This window comes from Giraffa tippelskirchi, chromosome 3, assembly GCF_054371585.1.
Source record: "Giraffa tippelskirchi isolate mGirTip1 chromosome 3, T2T-mGirTip1v1.2.pri, whole genome shotgun sequence".
Lineage (NCBI taxonomy): Eukaryota > Metazoa > Chordata > Mammalia > Artiodactyla > Giraffidae > Giraffa > Giraffa tippelskirchi.
In genome coordinates this window covers 87588725-87609673 of record NC_137277.1, presented here as the reverse complement: position 1 = coordinate 87609673, position 20949 = coordinate 87588725, and the positions used below count along the sequence as shown (strand labels likewise).

The 20949-nt window shown below is 35.7% G+C and overlaps 1 protein-coding gene across 2 annotated transcripts in view; it reads right to left on the bottom strand.

The window, feature by feature from the left end:
- TLK1 (tousled like kinase 1) overlaps positions 1 to 20949 on the bottom strand; it is a 179858-nt gene continuing 158909 nt past the window's right edge. For both annotated transcript variants that reach the window (XM_081577836.1, XM_081577835.1), the window contains 9 exons: positions 18063 to 18160; positions 15800 to 15881; positions 12262 to 12353; positions 12089 to 12178; positions 11762 to 11931; positions 11341 to 11476; positions 6704 to 6815; positions 5259 to 5366; positions 1 to 3094 (listed from right to left, as the gene is read on the bottom strand). In XM_081577836.1, the coding sequence (XP_081433962.1) occupies positions 2918 to 3094; positions 5259 to 5366; positions 6704 to 6815; positions 11341 to 11476; positions 11762 to 11931; positions 12089 to 12178; positions 12262 to 12353; positions 15800 to 15881; positions 18063 to 18160 (1065 nt within the window). In that variant the 3' untranslated portion in view covers positions 1 to 2917. The remainder of the gene's footprint in view (positions 3095 to 5258; positions 5367 to 6703; positions 6816 to 11340; positions 11477 to 11761; positions 11932 to 12088; positions 12179 to 12261; positions 12354 to 15799; positions 15882 to 18062; positions 18161 to 20949) is intronic.

The following is a 20949-nucleotide window of genomic DNA, read 5'->3' as shown; positions in this document are numbered from 1 at the left end:
TGATGGTAATCAGCATTATTGTATTTAATAAGTAACAACCAACAGCAAAACATACAATATACTCTTTAAATTTGTTTCACTGAAATTCTACCATTTTGGTTTCATGTAATGAGGTATTTGTAGAAGTATTTGTTCACATTTTATGTACCATTTAAATTGAAAATTATTTTTTTAGGAGAAGGGGATGGCAGCCAGTAAGTAAAAAACAGACTTAAAACTTCATTTTTGAAAAACAACCAAGTACCTACCCAACTTCAGACTTAATAAATTAGTGTGGTTTCTACACTTACTTCCTCTCAGCATGCATGCACTAAAGCTATTTCATATCAGAGAAATATTTTAAATTATATGCAAAAACTATACATTTACCTCGCAGTGCTGCTTAAAGGGAGGAGACCTTGGCTACTGTCTAAGGGTAAAGGAAATGCTTTAATTCTGAGGATAGAATTTAGGAGACCAAAAAACAATTTAAGCCTCAAAAGCTAATTAGAGTAAAAGATTACCAGCATGACTGAAATTAGTGATAAATACTAGTGTCCCAGGTAAAGGTAACGGTTCTTACTTTGGCTCAGTTAGCTATCTTGTACTTGCTGGGGTAGGGGCATAATATTCCAAAGCTGTGTCATTTCTTTGGAAAAACTTTTAAGAGGAATAGAGGGTCTCAAAGCTGCTTTATCACTTACACACCTTGGATTCTAACAGATGATTACCTAAGCCCAGGGAAGCAATTTTATTTTATGGCTTATTCTCCTCCTTTTCTGCATTTTTGACAGTAGCAGTCACTTCCATTTATTTGAAAATAATATGATAAAGGCCAGTGATCTAAGTCTGTACCTCTTCTTCAATCTCATGTTAGATGTACACATCAACTTATATACCTCACTAAAATTTTAAACAAAACTGGGTATTTTAATTGGGGACTTTAAATAACAGTTACTATAATGAACATAGTATTTTAGGATTCAGAAGGATGAAAACTCAAACAACAAAACTGAAAAATTTGCAGACAGCACCCAAAGCACTCAATTAATGCTAACAGTCCATTACTATGTCAATATTTTTTTAAATAGGATTTCTATCTTGATCTACAGAGGAACAGTTACAGCCCATAAGCCATTCCCAATAGGGCTAAGTGTTACTTACCTAGGATTAGCCTTGATAATGGTTATTAGATATACTTTAACAGCTTGAAACCTCTTCATACTTATCTTGAAGTATACTTCAACAATTTATTCAGCTGATTCTTAAGGAGCCCAGTCAATGTCCTAAGTCTTGAAAGCTCCCTTCAAATGTAATTTCATAGTCTTTAAATTTTAACTGTCATTGTTTATTACTGTTTTGGCTACATTCTCTACAATTTCAGCAGCATCTTAAAGAGACAATGTGTCTATGTACAATGAAAGAACAAAATGGCTTGCAATATCAGCAATTAGAGCCACCGTTTAACTGTACAATATTAAGGAGAATCTGTGTTAAACATAGCCTCCTTTTTTCAGCAACATGGACAATTTACATGTAAGAATCAGCATTATGAATGTGATGATAAAGAAATTTCTTAAAGGGGTGAAATACAGCATCCTGAAAAATAACGGTTTCTACCATACAAGGCAGTTAGAAAATGTTCACATTTTAACAAATCTGTACAAACCGCAAGAAACTTGTTTAAGGGACTGTCATCCCACCTTGCTGCTTAGAACCTGCTAGAAATGTAAAATTACCATAAACAATTTATAAATCTATTACATATGTGCTCCCACAGCCCTAGAAATCAAGAAACTGATTTCAAGAACTTTTTATGTCCAACATGGATCATTTTTACATGCCTTGATTGTTAACAAATGCCTGCTTTTAATAATCTTTCTATGATGTACAGTCAACTTGCACCTTTTAAGGAGGTCATTTGATTTTTTTTTTTTTTTTAGCAAAGAAGCAACACCATTTAGCAGCAATTAAAGCGCCTTCAAGAAGACTTAAAAAAAATACAATATCCAATTAGAAAAGCCATATTTTTAAACATTTGTACAAGAATAAGCTGCTGAAACTTGCTAGTTGAAATATGACATCTGTACAACAATTTACAATAGAGCTAGAAGGGAATTTATCATTATCCTGCATAGAACTGGTCTGCATTTGGTTTCACGTTGTCACTTGTTTGAATGAACAAGGCCTGGTAACAAAATAAAAATACCTGTTAACAGTTCTAACATGTTGAGAACACTGGAGATACCATAATATAGTGACTTCAGTTGATTCCAAAATAAGCAGCGCACTTTGTCAGAGGTCTAAAATATCTAGGGACACCTCTCCCTTTAACATAACCAGTGAAAAGAGCGGACACGTGATTTCGAGGTACAACCTGGTAAAAGCCAGAATAGGCAAATGACAAAAAGTCTAACTTTGCCCAAAGATTCTCTCACATCCTGTTAGTGTAAAACACAACTGTCACTGTCATTCCGTTCTTACTTTGGTTGCAGCAGATAAACTGCTGAATAATGTATCCAGGCACTGTATAGTTCTTGTATCAGAAATATGTCTCATTTTCCATGTGTTTTTAAATAATGAAAAACTACCCTTCGTATTAGAACTCTCGAGTAACAACCAAATGTACTGAAGTATTATAAACGCTATTTACAGTGTTCCCCTCCCCAACAAAAACCACTTTTCTTTAACATGGTATTCCTGTTTCTGTGCAACAGGCAGTCACCCTTCACTGCTTAAGGTTACAGTCAGAAGTGTACATTTATTCAGGGTCCATGATCCACTCTCATACAAACGACTCTATGAAGAACTTCAGTTCACAAACAGTTCTCAACCATATCCTGTGTAAAAAAGAAAACAACAAAAACACTCAAAAGCTCTCAAACTCAGTGTGCATCTGGAAGCAATTCAAAGACATCATGCCGATTTTGGAGAAAAGTCAGTAAGTAATTATGCTTGAAGAAGGGGGTGTGGGGGATGCTGTCAGCCCAGCCATGTGTAAGTTGCCTGAAGAATTGGATCTTCTCATGTGTGGGAGAAGGTAGGGGTCATTTGCCAGTTGGTGCACATCAAACCTATCTTCTTTTCGGTATGCCAAACAGCGTCTTATAAAGGCCTTAAAAAAAAAAGAGTCAGCAATTAAAATCTTTTCTAAGTGTTAACCAACTGAATACTACAGATGATGGACACATTTCAGAAAATAGATTTCATTTCACTGGGGGCTCAAAAAAACTAGCAATAAAATTACTGCAAATGCAACTCTCAGCCTCTAGTAGTTCACAGTACTAAATATTATTGCTACCACTTATTGCTGGAAAGCTGTATTTTTTTGTTTCAAAAAATTTTTATGGAGATTAAAATATACATAACATAAAAATGAGCATTTTTAACCCAAGTATACAATTCAGTGACATTAAATGCACTCACACTGCAGTACACTATCACCACTATCCACCTGCAGAACTTTTTCATCATCTAAAACCGAAATCTGTACCCATTAAGCAGTATCTCCTCATTCCTCCTTCCCCCAGCCCTTGGTAACCACTGTGTTCTTTTATGATTTAGCTATTCTAAGCACCTTATGTGAGTGGAATCACACAACGTCGTCCTTTTGTGTCTTTCACTTAGCATGATGTTTGAGTCATCCATGTAGCATGCATCAGAATTTCGTTCCTTTTTAAGGCTACCATTTCATGTATATGCTACATTTTGTTTACCCATTTATCTGTTGGTTGACTTCTGGGTTGTTTCTACTTTTAATTATTGTGAATGTTGGTATACAATATCTGAGTCCTTGCTGCCGCTTTTTTTGGTCTATATCTTTAATATTTTATATATAAAAACCCTTGTCGACCAATAGTGACAGTTTTACTTCTTCCTTTCTGATTTATATGCCTCTTATTTCTTTTTCTTGCCTAATTGTTCTGGCTAGGACTTCCAATACAGGCATACTTTGTTCTATTCCACTCTGCAAATATTGTTTTTTGTTTTTTTCAAATTGAAGGTTTGTGGCAACCCTGCGTCAAACAAACCTATTGGCACCATTTTTCGACTCTGTTATATTTGGTAATCCTAGCAGGTTTTGACTTTGCATTATGATTTTATTTGTGGTGGTCATCAGTGACTTGTTACTTCTGTAATTGTTTGGGGGATGCTATGAAGTGCACCCACATAAGACCACAAGTTTAATTGCTGAAATGACAACAAAGGATTTAGAATATTAAATAAACTTAGTTTCATAAGGCAGTGGCAGGGTTTGAGAGGATTGACTCAATTTTGAAATCATTTTACTCACAGTAGAACTCTCAAAAGCACTGTAGGCTACAGAGAAACTGTTCATGAAAGGAAGAATCCCATCAATGTGAAACTGCCTCAGCATCACCACTGTGATCAGTCAGCAGCCATGCAAGGCAAGACCCTCCACCAGAAAAAGGCTGGCTGAAGGTTCAGATGATGTCTGTTTAGCAGTTTTTAGCAAGCAAGTATTTTTAATTAAGGTATGTACATTATTTTTTTTAGGTATAATGCTACTGCACTAATTAATAGACTACATTATCATGTAAACATAATTTTATATGCGCCAGAAAACCAAAAATTGTGTGTGACTTCCTTTATTGCAATATTCACCTTATTGCAGTGGTACAGAATCGGACTCACGCTATCTCTGGGGTATGCCTGTAAACTGTGTTGAATATGGAGTACTGCATTTCTCTATACAAAACTCCAGAGTCATCTTTTTCTGAAATTTGTCTTCTGTAAAACAGTCATTCCACTTTACTGTTAATTTAGTTTGGAAGGATGCCATTTTTTTGCTGTAATATTTTCTTCCTATTGAGCATACAGCACAAAATGAATATAGCTACATAACTGGCAAATGAATCAAGAAAAAGAACTTTATCAGAACCTTCTAAGACTCTTCATGCCCACTTTTGGTCACGGGCACTGCCTCTGCCCCAGTCTACTGGAGTAATAGCTATCTGACTTCTAAACACCATAGTTGAATTTTGTGTCTTTTGAACTTTATGTAAATGTAATAATAGATTACGGTCTCCTTGGCCTGCCTTCTTAAAATAAATCATGGACTATATTTAGGTCCTTAAAAACTATCACGACCAAAGGCCTAAGCAGCTCTTCTCCAGAGCAAATCACCAGCTCTGGATCTACTTGCCTGTGGCTGCAGTCCTTTTTGCTTTACTTATTAACAAATGTTTACTTTGTTTTAACCACGACTTATGAAATAAAAAATTACTTCACAAAATTTATTTACATAAATTTGGTACCTTTGCTTCACTGCTTACAACAGGTTTTACAGGGAACTGGACGTCAGTGGCTTTTAATATCGTATTTTCTTGAAGAATGTCTTGCTGAGATTGATTGTGACCAAATGGCTTTAAAAGAAATGAATAAAATGTTGAGAAATTTATCTAACAAAATATTTAAACAGATATCACCGAATCCCTGCAGTACAAATGATTTGTATTTTAAAAAATCTGATTCTTAGTTATTTGCAGGTTGGGATGTATTCTAATAGGCTATAATTGATAGCAGGCTGAGAAAGACCATCTGATCAATCCTCAACATAGCCAAAACACTATAAATAAGCAATTAAGATGAAAACATTAAATATTTTATTCTGAGTGTGTTTAAGAACTACTTCTTGGTAGAAGAAACTACAAGGTTGCAGCTGGCACCTGCTAGCAGATATGGTTCTGAAAACAGCTAGTGGTGTCCTTTAGTTTGATACAGTTCAAACTAGTTTGAAAAGTAGTGGAAACATCTGTGAAAAGTCCAGAGTAAAACACCTTGAACATGACAAATGAAACAGCTCTGGGTTTGGTCCTAACATGCAGTGAATTCCCAGATGAGTCCTTGGATCACTTTTCACACTGATGAAGGGATTGAATGGGATAAGGATTAGATATCCATGGTAGTTTGTAGTTCTGACTTCAATATAAAGAGAGGTTTGAGAAACATTAGGACTAAGTTTGACGGAATTTCCCTGAGGAAGCACAGGGGGAAACATGCTCAGGCCAAATGTGTGTGTGTTTTGGAGGGCTGGGGGAGAATGGGGTAGAGGATGTAAGAAAGTGAAGAAAACAGTTTTGACTCCATTATTCCTAATGCTACAAAAACATTAGCGGTCTTAAGAAGCTGTTGTGACATTAAAGTAATTCTGATCCATGAAGATTTTAGTAAGTGATGATATATATATTTATGATCACCTAAAAAAATAAAAATGGGTAACTATGGTTCAGGCATCCAAAATGGAACTGGGTAGCCATTGTGGATGTGGTTTCTGACACATTCCTGCACCACAGAAAACCTGAACATTCCAAACTGTATCAAACCAAAGGACACTACTAGTTGTTTTCAAAACATGTTAGCAAATGCTAGCTGCAACCTTGCAGTTTAGAAGTCACCCCCACTTTGCAACTATGTAAACAGCACCCTTACTTCTGGCCAGCTCCAATCCTAATTCTTGACAATTTATGTAACCTTGGCAGTTTTTTGCCTATAAGCACCCGTCCCTCCTTTGTGTAGAGCTGCAACACAGTTCAAGTGCTTTCTTGGATTATTGCTTCCCAGGCTGTTCCTTGCTGTTCCTGCCTCAACCAGATCTCCATTATTGGAATTCTTGACTAAATTGACTTCAAATTAATGAAATTTCAAGAAGAGAAAATTCAACTTCTCTCCACATAGCTAAATCTGCTATACTTTAACTTACCTTTCTACCATAAAGACATTGAAAGAAGATGACTCCAACTGACCACACATCAACCTTGTTGGAAATCTTTGGTGGTTCCTTTCCAACTACAAAACACTCAGGAGGTAAATACCTAGTTTGGGGCGGGGCAGAAAAAAGGAAAGGGTATTAACAATTTATAACTTAAACTTGTAAAATCTTAGAACTTGCATTTTATCTATACATTGATGGATGTCTTAAACTTTTAAAGCATTTGTATCATCTGACTGTAGCGCCAAAACAGACAACTTTGTGATAAAGTGTGTAAGATACAGTTTACCCTTTAACAACATGGGTTAGAACTGCATGGGTCCACTTGCATGAGGATTTTTTTTTTTTGCAGTAAATACTACAGCACTACACAATCCCTGGTTGGGTGAGTTTTGGGCCTTTGGAGGAACCAGGTATATGAAGGGCAACTCTTTAAGCTACTCTCAGATTTTTGACTGTAGAGGGCTGGTGCCCCTCATCCCTGCATTGTTCAAGGGTCAATTATAAAAGTGTATTATCTATAGAAATGACAAATTATCATTAGAAACTACAATGTTCTAATCTGAGTAAGTATCCACTAGGAGAAAAAAACTCTTATCTCCCTCTTCCGGAGAAGGCAATGGCACCCCACTCCAGTACTCTTGCCTGGAAAATCCCATGGGTGGAGGAGCCTGGTAGGCTGCAGACCCATGGGGTCGCTAGGAGTTGGACATGACTGAGCGACTTCACTTTCACTTTTCCCTTTCATGCACTGGAGAAGGAAATGGCAACCCACTCCAGTATTCTTGCCTGGAGAATCCCAGGGACGGCGGAGCCTGGTGGGCTGCCGTCTATGGGGTCGCACAGAGTCGGACACGACTGAAGCGACTTAGCAGTAGCAGTATCTCCCTCTTCACCAATGTTCAAACTCTTCCTAAAACACACATCTCATCAGCCAAGTTCTTTTGTTTAAAGAGCCTCAACATCACTCACTAACAAGGTAAAACCTTGTATCTCTTGCTTGTACCAAAAGACCTGTCTTAATCTAGCAGCAACTTAAATTTCCAAAATCTCTTCCCCTGACCCCCTCAAACTGGCTAGGCAAAGCCAATTCATTTGGTCCCCTCACTGTGCTTCCCCACATGCTTCTGAATATGACAACCTTTCATGCTTGCTCTTACCCCAGTATGGGCTTCCCCAGTGGCTAAGAGGTTAAAGAATCCACCTGCAATGCAGGAGATGGGGGGTTCAATCCCTGGATTGGGAAGATTCCCTGGAGAAGGGCATGGCAACACACTCCAGTACTCTTGCCTGGAGAATCCCATGGACAAAAGGAGCCAGGACTGAAGTGACTTATCATACTCATTTGACATGGTGACCACCCTTTCTTCAAGACCTGCCTATCACAAACCTTCTCTGCTTCCCTCCAGGGACTTCTGTTACATTAATTCATTAATTTTTGTGCAGTTTTGAATGGTAGCAGCAGCAGAAATATATGGAGCATTCAAAAATATTTTTTTTAATTTATAAAGTCATAATTTTAGACAAAGGTAAAAATAGATTGTAATATTTACTTTTACCTTTTAAATAAATTTAAGTAAACAGCTCCACCAGGATGCAAGCATCTCCCCCTGTCTAAAATTTGGATAAAGTACAAAGTCCTGAAAAGCAATAATACAGCTGAATGGGAATCTATTGGTTTTTTGTTTTATACTCACTATGCTAAAATCATTTAAATTTCAGCAGAATGTTCACAGATGACCAATAACTTGTATGTGATATAATCCTTTCCTACCCTCCAAATAAAGTAAAAAGCCAGGTTTGTTCTATGAAAAGTATGTATTTTCTGTAGGTTTATGTGTGTGTTTAACCAAAACAAGAATGGCTCTTAAACACTATGCTATACTGTCCCTCAAGGTAAAAGGGTGTAAGCAAGGAGAGAAAAGTATAGGAATAGATACCAAAGCTTTTCAGGAAAAATGACCAGCAGGATTTAGTGAATGCATTTGAGACCTGAGAGGGAGGAAGAAATAAAACTCACTTTCTTCTAAGTGATACTGACAGTTAGGGGATGAAAGGAAATTTGTAAAGGCACCGTGACACACATTCTAAAAGTCTGTATAGGACATTTTTTACCGAATACATACCTTAAAAAACTAATATGACTAGAAACTAACCATTTTGGGAAACACTGTTTCTATAAGAAGTGTAATTCCAGGTTCCTAACATGGAAATGCCATAACTGTATCTCTTTCCTGCAGAGCACCCTAAACATAAGTGTCCCGGATGCCCATCTGCCAGGGATATTCCATTGCCTTGCCCTACACTAGGGAAGCCAGAGTGAGAGGGAAACAGCATGTGGGAGTCTGCAAAGGATTATTTATTACTTAGTACATGGTTTCAAGCTGTTTTCCACAGAATATAGGGTTCTACCAAGCAACTAGGATTCTAAGATTTTGTGGTGAAAAAAGGAGTCTTGTTGCTAAAAGAAAAAAGTCTCAAGATTACTTATTGATTGAGGGTGCTGACCTCAAGGGGTTACCAGTTTGATAATTTTCTTTAAATATATTTAAAAAATCTATGACAATACTGTATTATATTCCTAAAAAAATGCCACAAACATAATTTTAAAACTCTAAAATGGCTTTACATGAATACATGGATATGACTAATCCCTATTCTGAAAAGTAAAAATGCATATAAACTTGTAGCATTTTCTACTGCCCAGGCTAACTATGTTCTAGAAACTCGAAAGTCACACGTATGTTTGTAGTCATCATCCTGCTCAGTGAAGCTGAGTACAGCTATCTCCTTTCCAATTAAGATTTCACTCCTTTTGCTAAATTCATTCATTCTGAAAACTAAACTTTTTTTGAAAATAAGTTTGAAAATTCACAATGAAGTAATTTTTGTCAACACCTACGTAACTGTGAAGGAATGGCATTCATTTAGACTCAAGTCCAAAAGACCAAGATTGTACCAAATTTCTCTTATCATTCATGATCAAAAAAACATCCATCTCAAACAAAAATTGTAACCACAAAACCTGTACAGAGAGGGCTTAATACTTACTGCTTTTAATAGCTAAGATGTTATATTAAGTATTATTATTCATAGTAAAGTAATGCTCAAAATTCTCCAAGCCAGGCTTCAGCAATATGTGAACTTCCAGATGTTCAAGCTGGTTTTAGAAAAGGCAGAGGAACCAGAGATCAAATTGCCGACATCCACTGGATTATCGAAAAACCAAGGGAGTTCCAGAAAAATATCTATTTCTGCTTTATTGACTATGCCAAAGCCTTTGACTGTGTGGGTCACAATAAACTGTGGAAAATTCTGAAAGAGATGGGAATACCAGACCACCTGACCTGCCTCGTGAGAAACCTGTATGCAGGTCAGGAAGCAACAGTTAGAACTGGACATGGAACAACAGACTTTCCAAATAGGAAAAGGAGTATGTCAAGGCTGTATATTGTCACCCTGCTTATTTAACTTATATGCAGAGTACATCAGTACATCATGAGAAATGTTGGACTGGATGAGACACAAGCTGGAATCAAGACTGTTGGGAGAATTATCAATAACCTCAGATATGCAGATGACACCACCCTTATGGCAGAAAGTGAAGAAGAACTAAAGAGCCTCTTGATGAAAGTGAAAGAGGAGAATGAAAAAGTTGGCTTAAAGCTCAACATTCAGAAAACGAAGATCATGGCATCCGGTCTCATCAATTCATGACAAATAGATGGGGAAACAGTGGCTGACTTTATTTTCTTGGGCTCCAAAATGACCGCAGATGGTGACTGCAGCTACGAAATTAAAAGATGCTTGCTCCTTGGAAGAAAAGTTATGGCCAACCTAGACAGCATATTAAAAAGCAGAGACGTTACTTTGCCAACAAAGGTCCATCTAGTCAAGGCTATGGTTTTTCCAGTGGTCATGTATGGATGTGAGAGTTGGAATATAAAGAAAGCTGAGCGGCTAAGAACTGATGCTTTTGAACTGTGGTGTTGGAGAAGACTCTTGAGTCCCTTGGACTGCAAGGAGATCCAACCAGTCCATCCTAAAGGAGATCAGTCCTGGGTGTTCATTGGAAGGACTGACGTTGAAGCTGAAACTCCAATACTCTGGCCACCTGATGTGAAGAGCTGACTCATTGGAAAAGACTCTGATTCTTGGAAAGATTGAAGGTGGGAGGAGAAGGGGACGACAGAGGAGATGGTTGGATGCCATCACCGACTCAATGGACATGAGCTTGTGTAAACTCCGGGAGTTGGTGATGGACAGGGAGGCTTGGCATGCTGCGGTCCCTGGGGTCACAAAGAGTCAGACACGACTAAGCAACTGAACTGAACTGATTCATAATAAACATCACTCTAACATTACAGAACAAGATTCACAAATTCTCCACATTAGGAATTTCTGGCTGGTAGTCACTGACGCCAAATTTCTCTGCCTCCAGTTTCCTGACATTTACAGTTATGACAGGCTGAGAAAAGAGGGCTGACGCCAGTAGTCTCAACTCAAGAGACTTCGTATCAGTACCCTTATCACACCACAGTAATCTCAAAGGCACATGAAAATAAACTCTCTTTAAAAAGACTGGGCACTGACCTAGATAATTTTGGTGTTTTTAATAATACACTTACCAGTATGTGCCTGCCCCTTGGGAAGTTAGATCCATTCCATCTACACCATAGCTGTCATCATCCATGATCTTGGACAAACCAAAATCAGTGATTTTGATTTCTCCACATGCTGTTCCATCTACCAGGAGGATGTTTCCTAAGAACAAAGTTTATTTAATGATACAAAGATGAAAAACATTGTGTTTACTACAAAAGCTGATTTGGGGGAAATAAATAATACATTTAATATACATATGTAAAAATTTTAATTAAAATATACATTTAAAATATAATTTAAAAATATAGTGATACAGTTTTAAAAACACTTCAGATTCTACTAGTATTCCATTGTCTTTTAAAAACTAAATCACAAAGCATATTTTCAGATAATTTAATTATATTCTTTAAAGCTTAAAAACTTAAGACAAATTTTATTAATTACCTGGCTTAAGATCATAATGTATAATAGGGGGTTTGATTTCATTGAGATATCTTAGTGCATTTACAATTTGCATTACAATAGACCTAGCTTCTTTCTCTGACATTAATTTATGTTGCTTCAGATAGAAATCCAAGTCATTGCCTTCACAGTATTCTAACACTGTACAAAACCTACAGTGGAGAAGAGAAAAAAAATCAGACACAAAATATTGGCCAATAATTCAGAGTCACAATGGACAAATGAGTATTTGAATCATCACTACAGAATAGAGGAAGCAAATGCCAACATGTCTTTTTTTAAAAACTAAGTCTGTTTACATTCACTTACGTATCTGTATCCAAGGAGAAATAGTCATAGAGTTTAACTATTCTGGGGTGATCCAGTTCTTTGTGTATTCTATACTCTCTGCAGGCATGTCTACAAGAAAGAGAGTGTATTAATTCTCCATGCCCATTAAATGTATTTTCAAAATTGATAAAAATCAAAGAATTAATATTTACTTGTGGTAGTTTTCCTTCTTCTCATCCCTCCAGCTTTTATTAAGCTGGTGGATCTTCACAGCAGCATATCTTTGTTCATAAAGGTCAAAAGCCTAGGATTAAAGGAACAGAGAAGACTTTGAACCAAAGACCAACTGAAGAGCTCACTTTTTTTTTGGGTAATAATTTTGCAGTAATATGGAACTAGAATACACATTTTTATACCATGAAATATACTACTTTTGGTAGTCTTCTCTGCTAAGATTATAGTTCAGTGGCACATTTATTATCAGCAACAAGATACAAATTTCATGATGTTAAATCAGAGTAAACCTTAATGTGAATTTTCATGTTCAAGTTTTATAAACACCAATATACTGAATTAAGATAAAACAATAAAGCTTTTTTAAAAAGAAAAAACATAGACCTTCTCCTCTATACTGGCAGCAGCAGTAAGCAGCCAGGAAAACAGGTGACAATGATACTTTTTTGGTGGATTGGATGAAGCAAACTTTTTCCTCTATCTTTTCCTACAGACTCCATGTTTTTTCCCCACTTGTTTGAAAACTAGTTAAGTTCCTAACAATTTCACAACTGTTTAATAAAGTTCTAAACTTTTATTACAAAATTAAATATAACCATATATAATTATCACACCATATCGGCAATTATTCCTTAATCTCAAGATAGGTTTTTATACTGGTTTGTTCAAATTATCAGCCTATTTCTTAATAAAGAATGATCAATATTCTTTAAGGCTTCAGGTGACTTTTTTTTAAAACACTGCATATCATTTAATATGTAATTAAGTAATATCAATTAATAAAAGAAATTTAATAGTTTAGGTTCTCCTGTAACTTATATACAAAAAGTGCTCCTTTAAGAAAACACTTAAAAAGCTTACATATTTATTAGGAAGAAGGTTCATAGCTTCCAGTCCCTCTATCAATTTAACCTTAAGCAGGAGGAGTAAACTGCTTGTCACAAAATTAAAAAAAGCATGAGATCCAAAATCACAGAGGATGCAGTAATTAAGAATATTTACTTTGGAGTCAGATAAACTTATTATTAGATGCATTACTTTGTGCTAACAAAGTCTCAAAGTTTGGGTTATTGAAGAGAATTAAATGGTGTGAAACAATATAAAGTGTATACATGATTCACAATAAATACCCAATAGACATTAGCTAAGTTAAGTTTTAAACAACAGAAAAGAAAAAAGTTCAGGTGAGAGAAAGCAAAAAGAACATAAAAAGTTTATTAAAAAACTTACAAGCAATCACAGTAAGAAAAAAAAAGTAGAAAATGAAATTCTAAAGTTATCATTAGTGTATACTGATTATAGTGTAAGACACATCTTTTAAAGTATATCTTCCCATAAAGCTAAGAAGGTAATCACTAAGCAACTGATTCAATATTTTCCACAAAGTCTATTTTTTGATTTACAATTTGCTGCTTTGTTTCCCAAGGGACATGGCAACAATGAAAGGACTTTGAAGGGGTCAGAGGGAGCTGTCATTAGTATTTAAATCAACAATAGGGATTTAAGACATTAGGGCCCCAACAATTTGCATTTTCTAATTTCTATGTAAGACTTTCTTCAAGAGAAAAGTCTCTTTTAGCCCCTATCTGTGAGACTAAAAACAGTGGAAATACTACTGGGCAGTGGCAGAAGACTGTCATGAAAGCTATTAGTAGCAACAGAGGGTGGGCTACTTTTAGGATAAGCCAGTGCTAGCTATGGTGATTTTAGATCCACCATGAGCTATTATGATCTTTTCTACCTTGTGGCCTGGGTAAGACTACTCAATGCTTAAGTAAGATAAACTACCATTAGAATCAAAGAAACAAGAACTGGAAGAGGGCTCACAGATCACTCTTGATGGGTGATACTAATGCTTATCCAAGTTAACAAAACAAAAACTAGTTTATGGCTGAACCAAGATCAGAAATTAGTTCTCTGAATCCAAATCCCATAATTTCCCCAGAGTCAGAACTGGATACAGGTTGTCTCTTGAACAGAGAGGATTTCGAATAACAATTTGATGAGCTTACATTTACTCAACACCAAAATTCTATGTGATTTACCTGATAGTTCATTTAATCATTACAATGATCCCATGATGTACATAACTGTTAAACAGTCCCAGATAAAGACAGGATGGTAAAGCAATAAGCCAAAGTTTAGACAGTTGGTAAACAGTAATCAGAATTAGGATTCAAACTCAGCCTCTTTGGCTTCAGAACCCAAGGTCTTAATCTCTGATTATACCAATACATAAAGAAGCTCAAAGTGTTACAAAGAGCTTATTATAAAAGGCAGATTAACAGGGAAGCCTTCAATAGGAACTAAAGTTTAAGGTGAGACTATCACCTTCATTATGACTTCATCCTAACTAAAAGCAAATGGGAAAGCCACTTGCGTTTATAAGGCAGGAGAGTGAGATGATCAGACTGCATTTTCTAACAAGGCCATTCTAGCTGCAGCATACACACAAACGGACTGGAGAAACGCAATGTCCAGGAAAAGGTGATTAGCTAGGAGATTAGAGCAGCAATGCAAACAAGAGACAATGAGGCTTTGAACTGAGAGAGAGAAGAATCCAGAATCCTTGCTGGATTTAGGAGAGCTTAATGACACTAGTAATGACATACACCAGGGACTGGTTATGCTGGAGGAAGGGGGTTAAGGGAAAGATGTAGTGAAAAATGGCTTTCATTCTTCATTCACTGCAGGTTTTTCAGGGAAGGAACTGGGTAGATAAAGGGCAGTGCTGTGTATTAAAGTAGGGAGCAGTGTTTTTTTTTTTTTTAAAGGGGAGGTGAAGGTGTGGGAGGAGAGGAAGATAAACTTCTACATCAGATGTGACCTTGCAGTACTTATGAAGCATCCACATGAGGTGAACAGGTTTAAGTCATGTAAACCCACAGGTATGAGGCTAAGAAAGAAGTGTGGGTAGATAGCTACATACCTATGTATCTATATCTGAAACCAAATAGGTGATAACTCAGTGAGGGGGAGGGGGATATATTTGAAAAGGAGATTAAGAATGATAAAAGAAATTTGGGAACACAGTATTTAAAGGTTGGTCAGAAAAACAATACAGAGCAAAAAAAGTAAGGTATAAAGTATTAAATGTGATGAGTAAAAATTTCTGCATTCATATATATTTGAGAAACACTGGCCTTGAAATAGGTAGAAATTAGGGTAAATCCAGGACATGTAAGGACTTGTAACACATGTTTTAGGGATACAACCTTGTCATAAATGTACTATATTAAATGGCTACCTGCCTATCTTGATTCTAATGGCTGTTATTATTTGTATCAGGTTGGTCAGTGGTAATCAGCTACCAAATATCAGAGGGTCTGCAAAAGCACAAGGATAATTTTTAGACTCTAGAGATAACATAAGCCATCACAGACTCTTTTTGCAATGAGAGGACATAATTTCCCAGTCAAAAAATCATAAAAACAATAAACATGTACTTCTTAACCACATACTCCTATATCTTTGCTATATTAGTGTGAAGAACAGAAAAAAAAAAAAGTACATTACCTTATATACTTCACTAAAGCCACCTCTACCAAGCAGATGGAGCAATAAATATCTTTCATTTAACGTTGGGTGATCTTTGAACCTTAAGGGTGGGGAAAAAAACACTCATGCACATGAAAACACACACAAAAAAGGTTCTGTCCACAACACAGCTGTGCTCTTATTCTACTCCTATGTTTTTTCCTGCTATTTTGAATTCTATTCCATACTTCTTTCTTTACCTGCATGACTATCACCCATCTTAACGCTTTGGTGTTCACGAAGCCTAACATTCAGCTATAAAGCTGAATATTCAAGTTCAATGACCAATTATAGTACTGTGATAAAGACCTACCAACTACTGTATTACTAAGAGCTTTATAAAATCCTGTATCTATTCATCAGGAAATACTTCCCTTATTAAAACATACATTTATTGGCAGTTTTAATTAATCAAGTTTTATAGTACTGACACAGGATTAAAAATAATTATAAGCTGACTTCCATCCATGGTTAAATTTTATAGTCTTTGCCTTTTACAAATAAAATTTTAATTCCCAATCAAAAAAGAAATGTTTTAAAAAAACAAAACCCACCATAAACGAAATTATTTAAAGTTTATCACACCTGCTACACACTAAGCACTCACATGTATTATCTCATTTGGTTCTTAACTAACCCTCTGAAGTAGGCCCTGCCACTACCTCTATTTTACAGATGAGGGCACTACTGCACAGAAAGGTTAAGTAACTGTCCAAGGTCAACAGCTAATACATGGCAGGGTTTCACAGAAAAACATGGTTCCAAAATGGTACACTCTTGATTCTGAAGCGGGGGCGGGGGGAATCAATGACAGTTTTACAGTCTCAGATACAAATATACATGGTATTTTATTTAGTGTCAACACAACTTTGATAATTTAAGCTTTTCTTGAGAATTAATAGAGATTTCTGTTTAGTTTTAAAGCAAAATGTAGGAAATTTCCTGGTGGTCCAGTGGTTAGGACTCAAGTGTTTTCACTGCTGTGGCCCACGTTCAATCTCTAGTTGGGGAACTACAATCCCGCAAGCCACATAGCCAAAAAAAATAAAGAAAGGGAAATATAACAATTCATTTAATTTTCATCAAGTGGATTAAGTTATATCCACAAGCAAGCTTGGGCATAATTTTCAGAACAGTCAACTGTAAATTAGCTTTAACTTATCTGCTTTATTAGAATTTATCTGGTACAATTAAGTATATTCCATAACTATGTTATTTCATTTATCTTATATATTGGAATGATTATGTTCATAAAGATGATCATAAACAGGCCTTCTTTTAAGCAAGATATTTCATGGCAGAAATAGGCCACTTCCAATTCTGACACTCATTTAGGTCATGAAGATTTAAATTACATAAATCTGAAAGTGTAAAAAAGACATCCTTCCTGTCCTCTACACTGACTAAATCCAATTAATGCCTTGCTTTATTTCTGTCTTCCTCATAAAGCTCCCACCTGTTCACAGGCATTTTCTCTTTGAATTCCTTTAGCGTTTAAATAAATTTGATAATTAGGGATTAAGAACAGAGACTATAATTTAAACTGCTCTTCTATTTCTTCTCCAGTTTTTACACAATGCTGGATACATACATGGTTTAATGAAATCCCTTTAGCTGAAATGATTTCTTCTTCAATACTATAACACTAATTTTGGTATTTAGTCAACAAATATTTATTCTGTGCCTACCATTTGCCAGAAACGGGTCTAGGTTTGGGGGATACAGCAAGAACAAAACTAAATCCCTGCTCTCATGTAGCTTACATTCCAGTGAAAGGAAACCGATAAAAGAACTGGAAAAAAAAATGTAATTCAAAATAGTGATAAATGCCAAGAAAAAATAAAGCAAGGTAAGGATACTGAGAGAGGGGATGGAGTAACGCCATGACTGATATTTTAGACAGGGTGGCCTTTCTAATGACCACCTGGAGTGAAATAAGGAAGCCACTCATATCTAGAGGAAGAACATTTCAGGCAGAGGAAATGGAGAACAGAAGCGCCTTGAGATAGGAATGAGATGTGATTGAGGGAGCCAGGGTATCTACGACATATAAGTGAGAGGAGGATGAGAGAGGTGGGGTGGTGAGGTGGCTGAGACCGAATCATACAAGGCCTTCTGAGTCATGGGACGGACTTTATTTCTATGATGAGAAGTCCCTCAACAAGGAAATACTGTGTTTATGATCTCCAAGGGGAGAAAATCTTTTATCATGTAATACTGTGAAATACAAATAATGACTTACTGTGAATTATCTTCATTATTTATTCTTTTGAGCTCTCGAATATGAAGATTTCTGACTCTTTCCAAACGTTCAAGTTCTGCCTGGATTTCTGCCTCTTCCTGAAAATGAAGAGAGGGGACTATAACAAGCTCAATTTATTTGTGATATAAAAAAGATATTTTTACTCATGCACCAATTTTTTTTTTACAGTGATGGAAAGAATAGTGTATTATAAAGTACCACTGAGTTAAAAGATCGAAGTGCTCTTTTCAATGCCTGAAAGATAGAAAGAGATAAGGCAAAAGCCTATTTCAAGAAACCAACCTCCACATGAAAATCTCTGTACTACAAGATATCTATTTTTATAATGTCTAAACTAAAAATGACTGCAAGGTAGTCCAAAACTGACTTATAACACAAAATGAGCTGTAAGTTTTATTTCTGGTACGTTCAAATTTTAATTTATGAGGGAATAATACACTAATACAAAATAAATGAAGATATTTCACAATAGTTAAAAGAGGAAGAAAGGTAAAACACAGAACTACTGATTATTCAGAGATCTTACAACATTTGGAATACACAAACACACACGTACAATCTGACCAATCACTTTGGATAAATTCCACTACAATTTTAAAGAGACTCTTAAAACAAAAATTATATGACTAGCTGTGATTTAGATCCTTAGTCTTCAGAGCACACCTAGGCAAATCCTAAAGAAATTTAACATTCATTAATCTAAAAATTCTGATATTTTCATGTCTCAAAATATACAATTTTTAGAACATTTAAAAGAAAGACACCAAAACAAACAAAACCACCCATTACACACACACCTCTTTGTCAATATAAATACTTTTAAAAGAAAAGAACATACCAAATTTCAGTGAAAAGTTCTAGAAATGCCAATTTTATAGTATTTTTGAAAAACTATTAAGTAAACACAGATTGCCTTGGCCTAAATGTGTAACCATTATAAATATATATACAACATGGAATAGGGATCATTTCTGAATATTATACTTAAATATTTCTGCTTTTCATTAGCACTGTCTTGTAATGATTTATCTTCTAAAATTAAAAAAAAATCCTTTGTCTCAAAAAATCAACAATTCTGAAATTTACTCTGAAAGTATATTTCATTGTAAGGCAGATAATAGAGGTATAAAGTCTATTACACCATTATCTAAGGCTTAAACTGAAAGGAATATTCTCAGTGTCATAAAGAAAAACAAATGTTCACAGATTAAAAAACTATGTTTATATTCTACTTGACCTTAAGATTATTTCAATTATTTAAAAATGAAACTCAACCCCTACTTGTTGCAGATATTTAATGTAAATTAGGCATTAGATCATACATGCTGCTGCTGCTAAGTCGCTTCAGTCGTGTCCGACTCTGTGTGACCCCATAGATGGCAGCCCACCACACTCCTCTGTCCCTGGGATGCACCAGGCAAGAATACTGGAGTGGGTTGCCATTTCCTTCTCCAATGCATGCATGCATGCTAAGTCGCTTCAGTCGTGTCTGACTCCGTGCAACCCTATGGACAGCAGCCCACTAGGTTCCTCTGTCCACGGGGTTCTCTAGGCAAGAATACTGGAGTGGGTTGCCATTTCCTTCTCCATAGATAATACACAGAAACCATCAAAATAAATTTAAGTGAAAAAAAGGGAAAAAAATTAAGTGAAGACGAACTTTTCTAAAATTTTGGGGAGAGTTCTCTAAAATACACTAAATTCTCTGAAATTTCCTCATTTTAGTATAGCTTCAGTCACAAATATTTCTAATTTTAATGAAAATAAGAAAAAAGGTAAGACAATGTTCCAGGGGATTAAACAGTTGAAGTTTCATTATAAGGACAGGAAATAGATTCAAAAGCTTTGCAACAATAAAGTCACACCACAGTTCAATTGTCTCAATTCAGTTACATAAAGCAGAGTAAGAAACTGGCTATATAGGTTTGTCCATAAATATGAAAAAATTCAAATTCAATTATATCAGAGAACACAGAAAAAGGTAACTTACTTTTTTCAGATTACTAACATTTGCTGCATTAAAATTTGTCATTAATTTCTTACACATGTATGAAGCTACTAAACACTTAATAAACTGGTATAATTTTAAATAGTCTGATAAAACAGTGAAATGCTTATTAGAATTGCCAGCAAAAATACTTGTTTCAACTTTTACTTGAAATTGTGCTATGAGGATACTTATTATTTGAAAAGTGAATTTATAGAAATTCTATTATAAATATATAATTTTGAGACAACTAGATTGTTGACACATAATTACATTTGTTTTATAATTTTTGGTAATCTTCAGATGTTTATACAATGGCAGTAATCAATATTATAAAAGTTACTAAAGAAAATAAAATGCATGTATGTGCCAGTTAAGCAAGTTTTTATTCCTCTATAAAACATGCCAAGTATGGGCTTCCCTAGAGGCTTATATGATAAAGAATCTGCCTGCAATGCAGGAGAACAGGGTTTGATCCTTGGGTCAGGAAGATCCCCTGGAGAAGGGAATGGCTACCCACTTCAGTGTTCTTGCCTGGAGAATCCCATGGACAGAGGAGCCTGGCGGGTTCCATGGGGTTACAGAGTCAGATAAGACTGAGCGACTAAGCTTGCACACACATGCCCCATAAGATCTTGTAATACAAAAGGACAGTCAAGCTTCATTCAGTCTGAACTGTAAAGTTTATAGGAAAAAACCCCAAATGTCAGGAGGACTAGTTAAAACAAACAGCTGGATCCTAGCTGTTTAAGAGGAAAGGTCAAGGGAAGGAACTATAACTAAGTATATGCAGATACACGTAAATCTTCCATAGTCATCAGTAAGTATATTTACATCTTCCATAATGTAATTTAGTATTCCACAGTATCTTGGACCTTA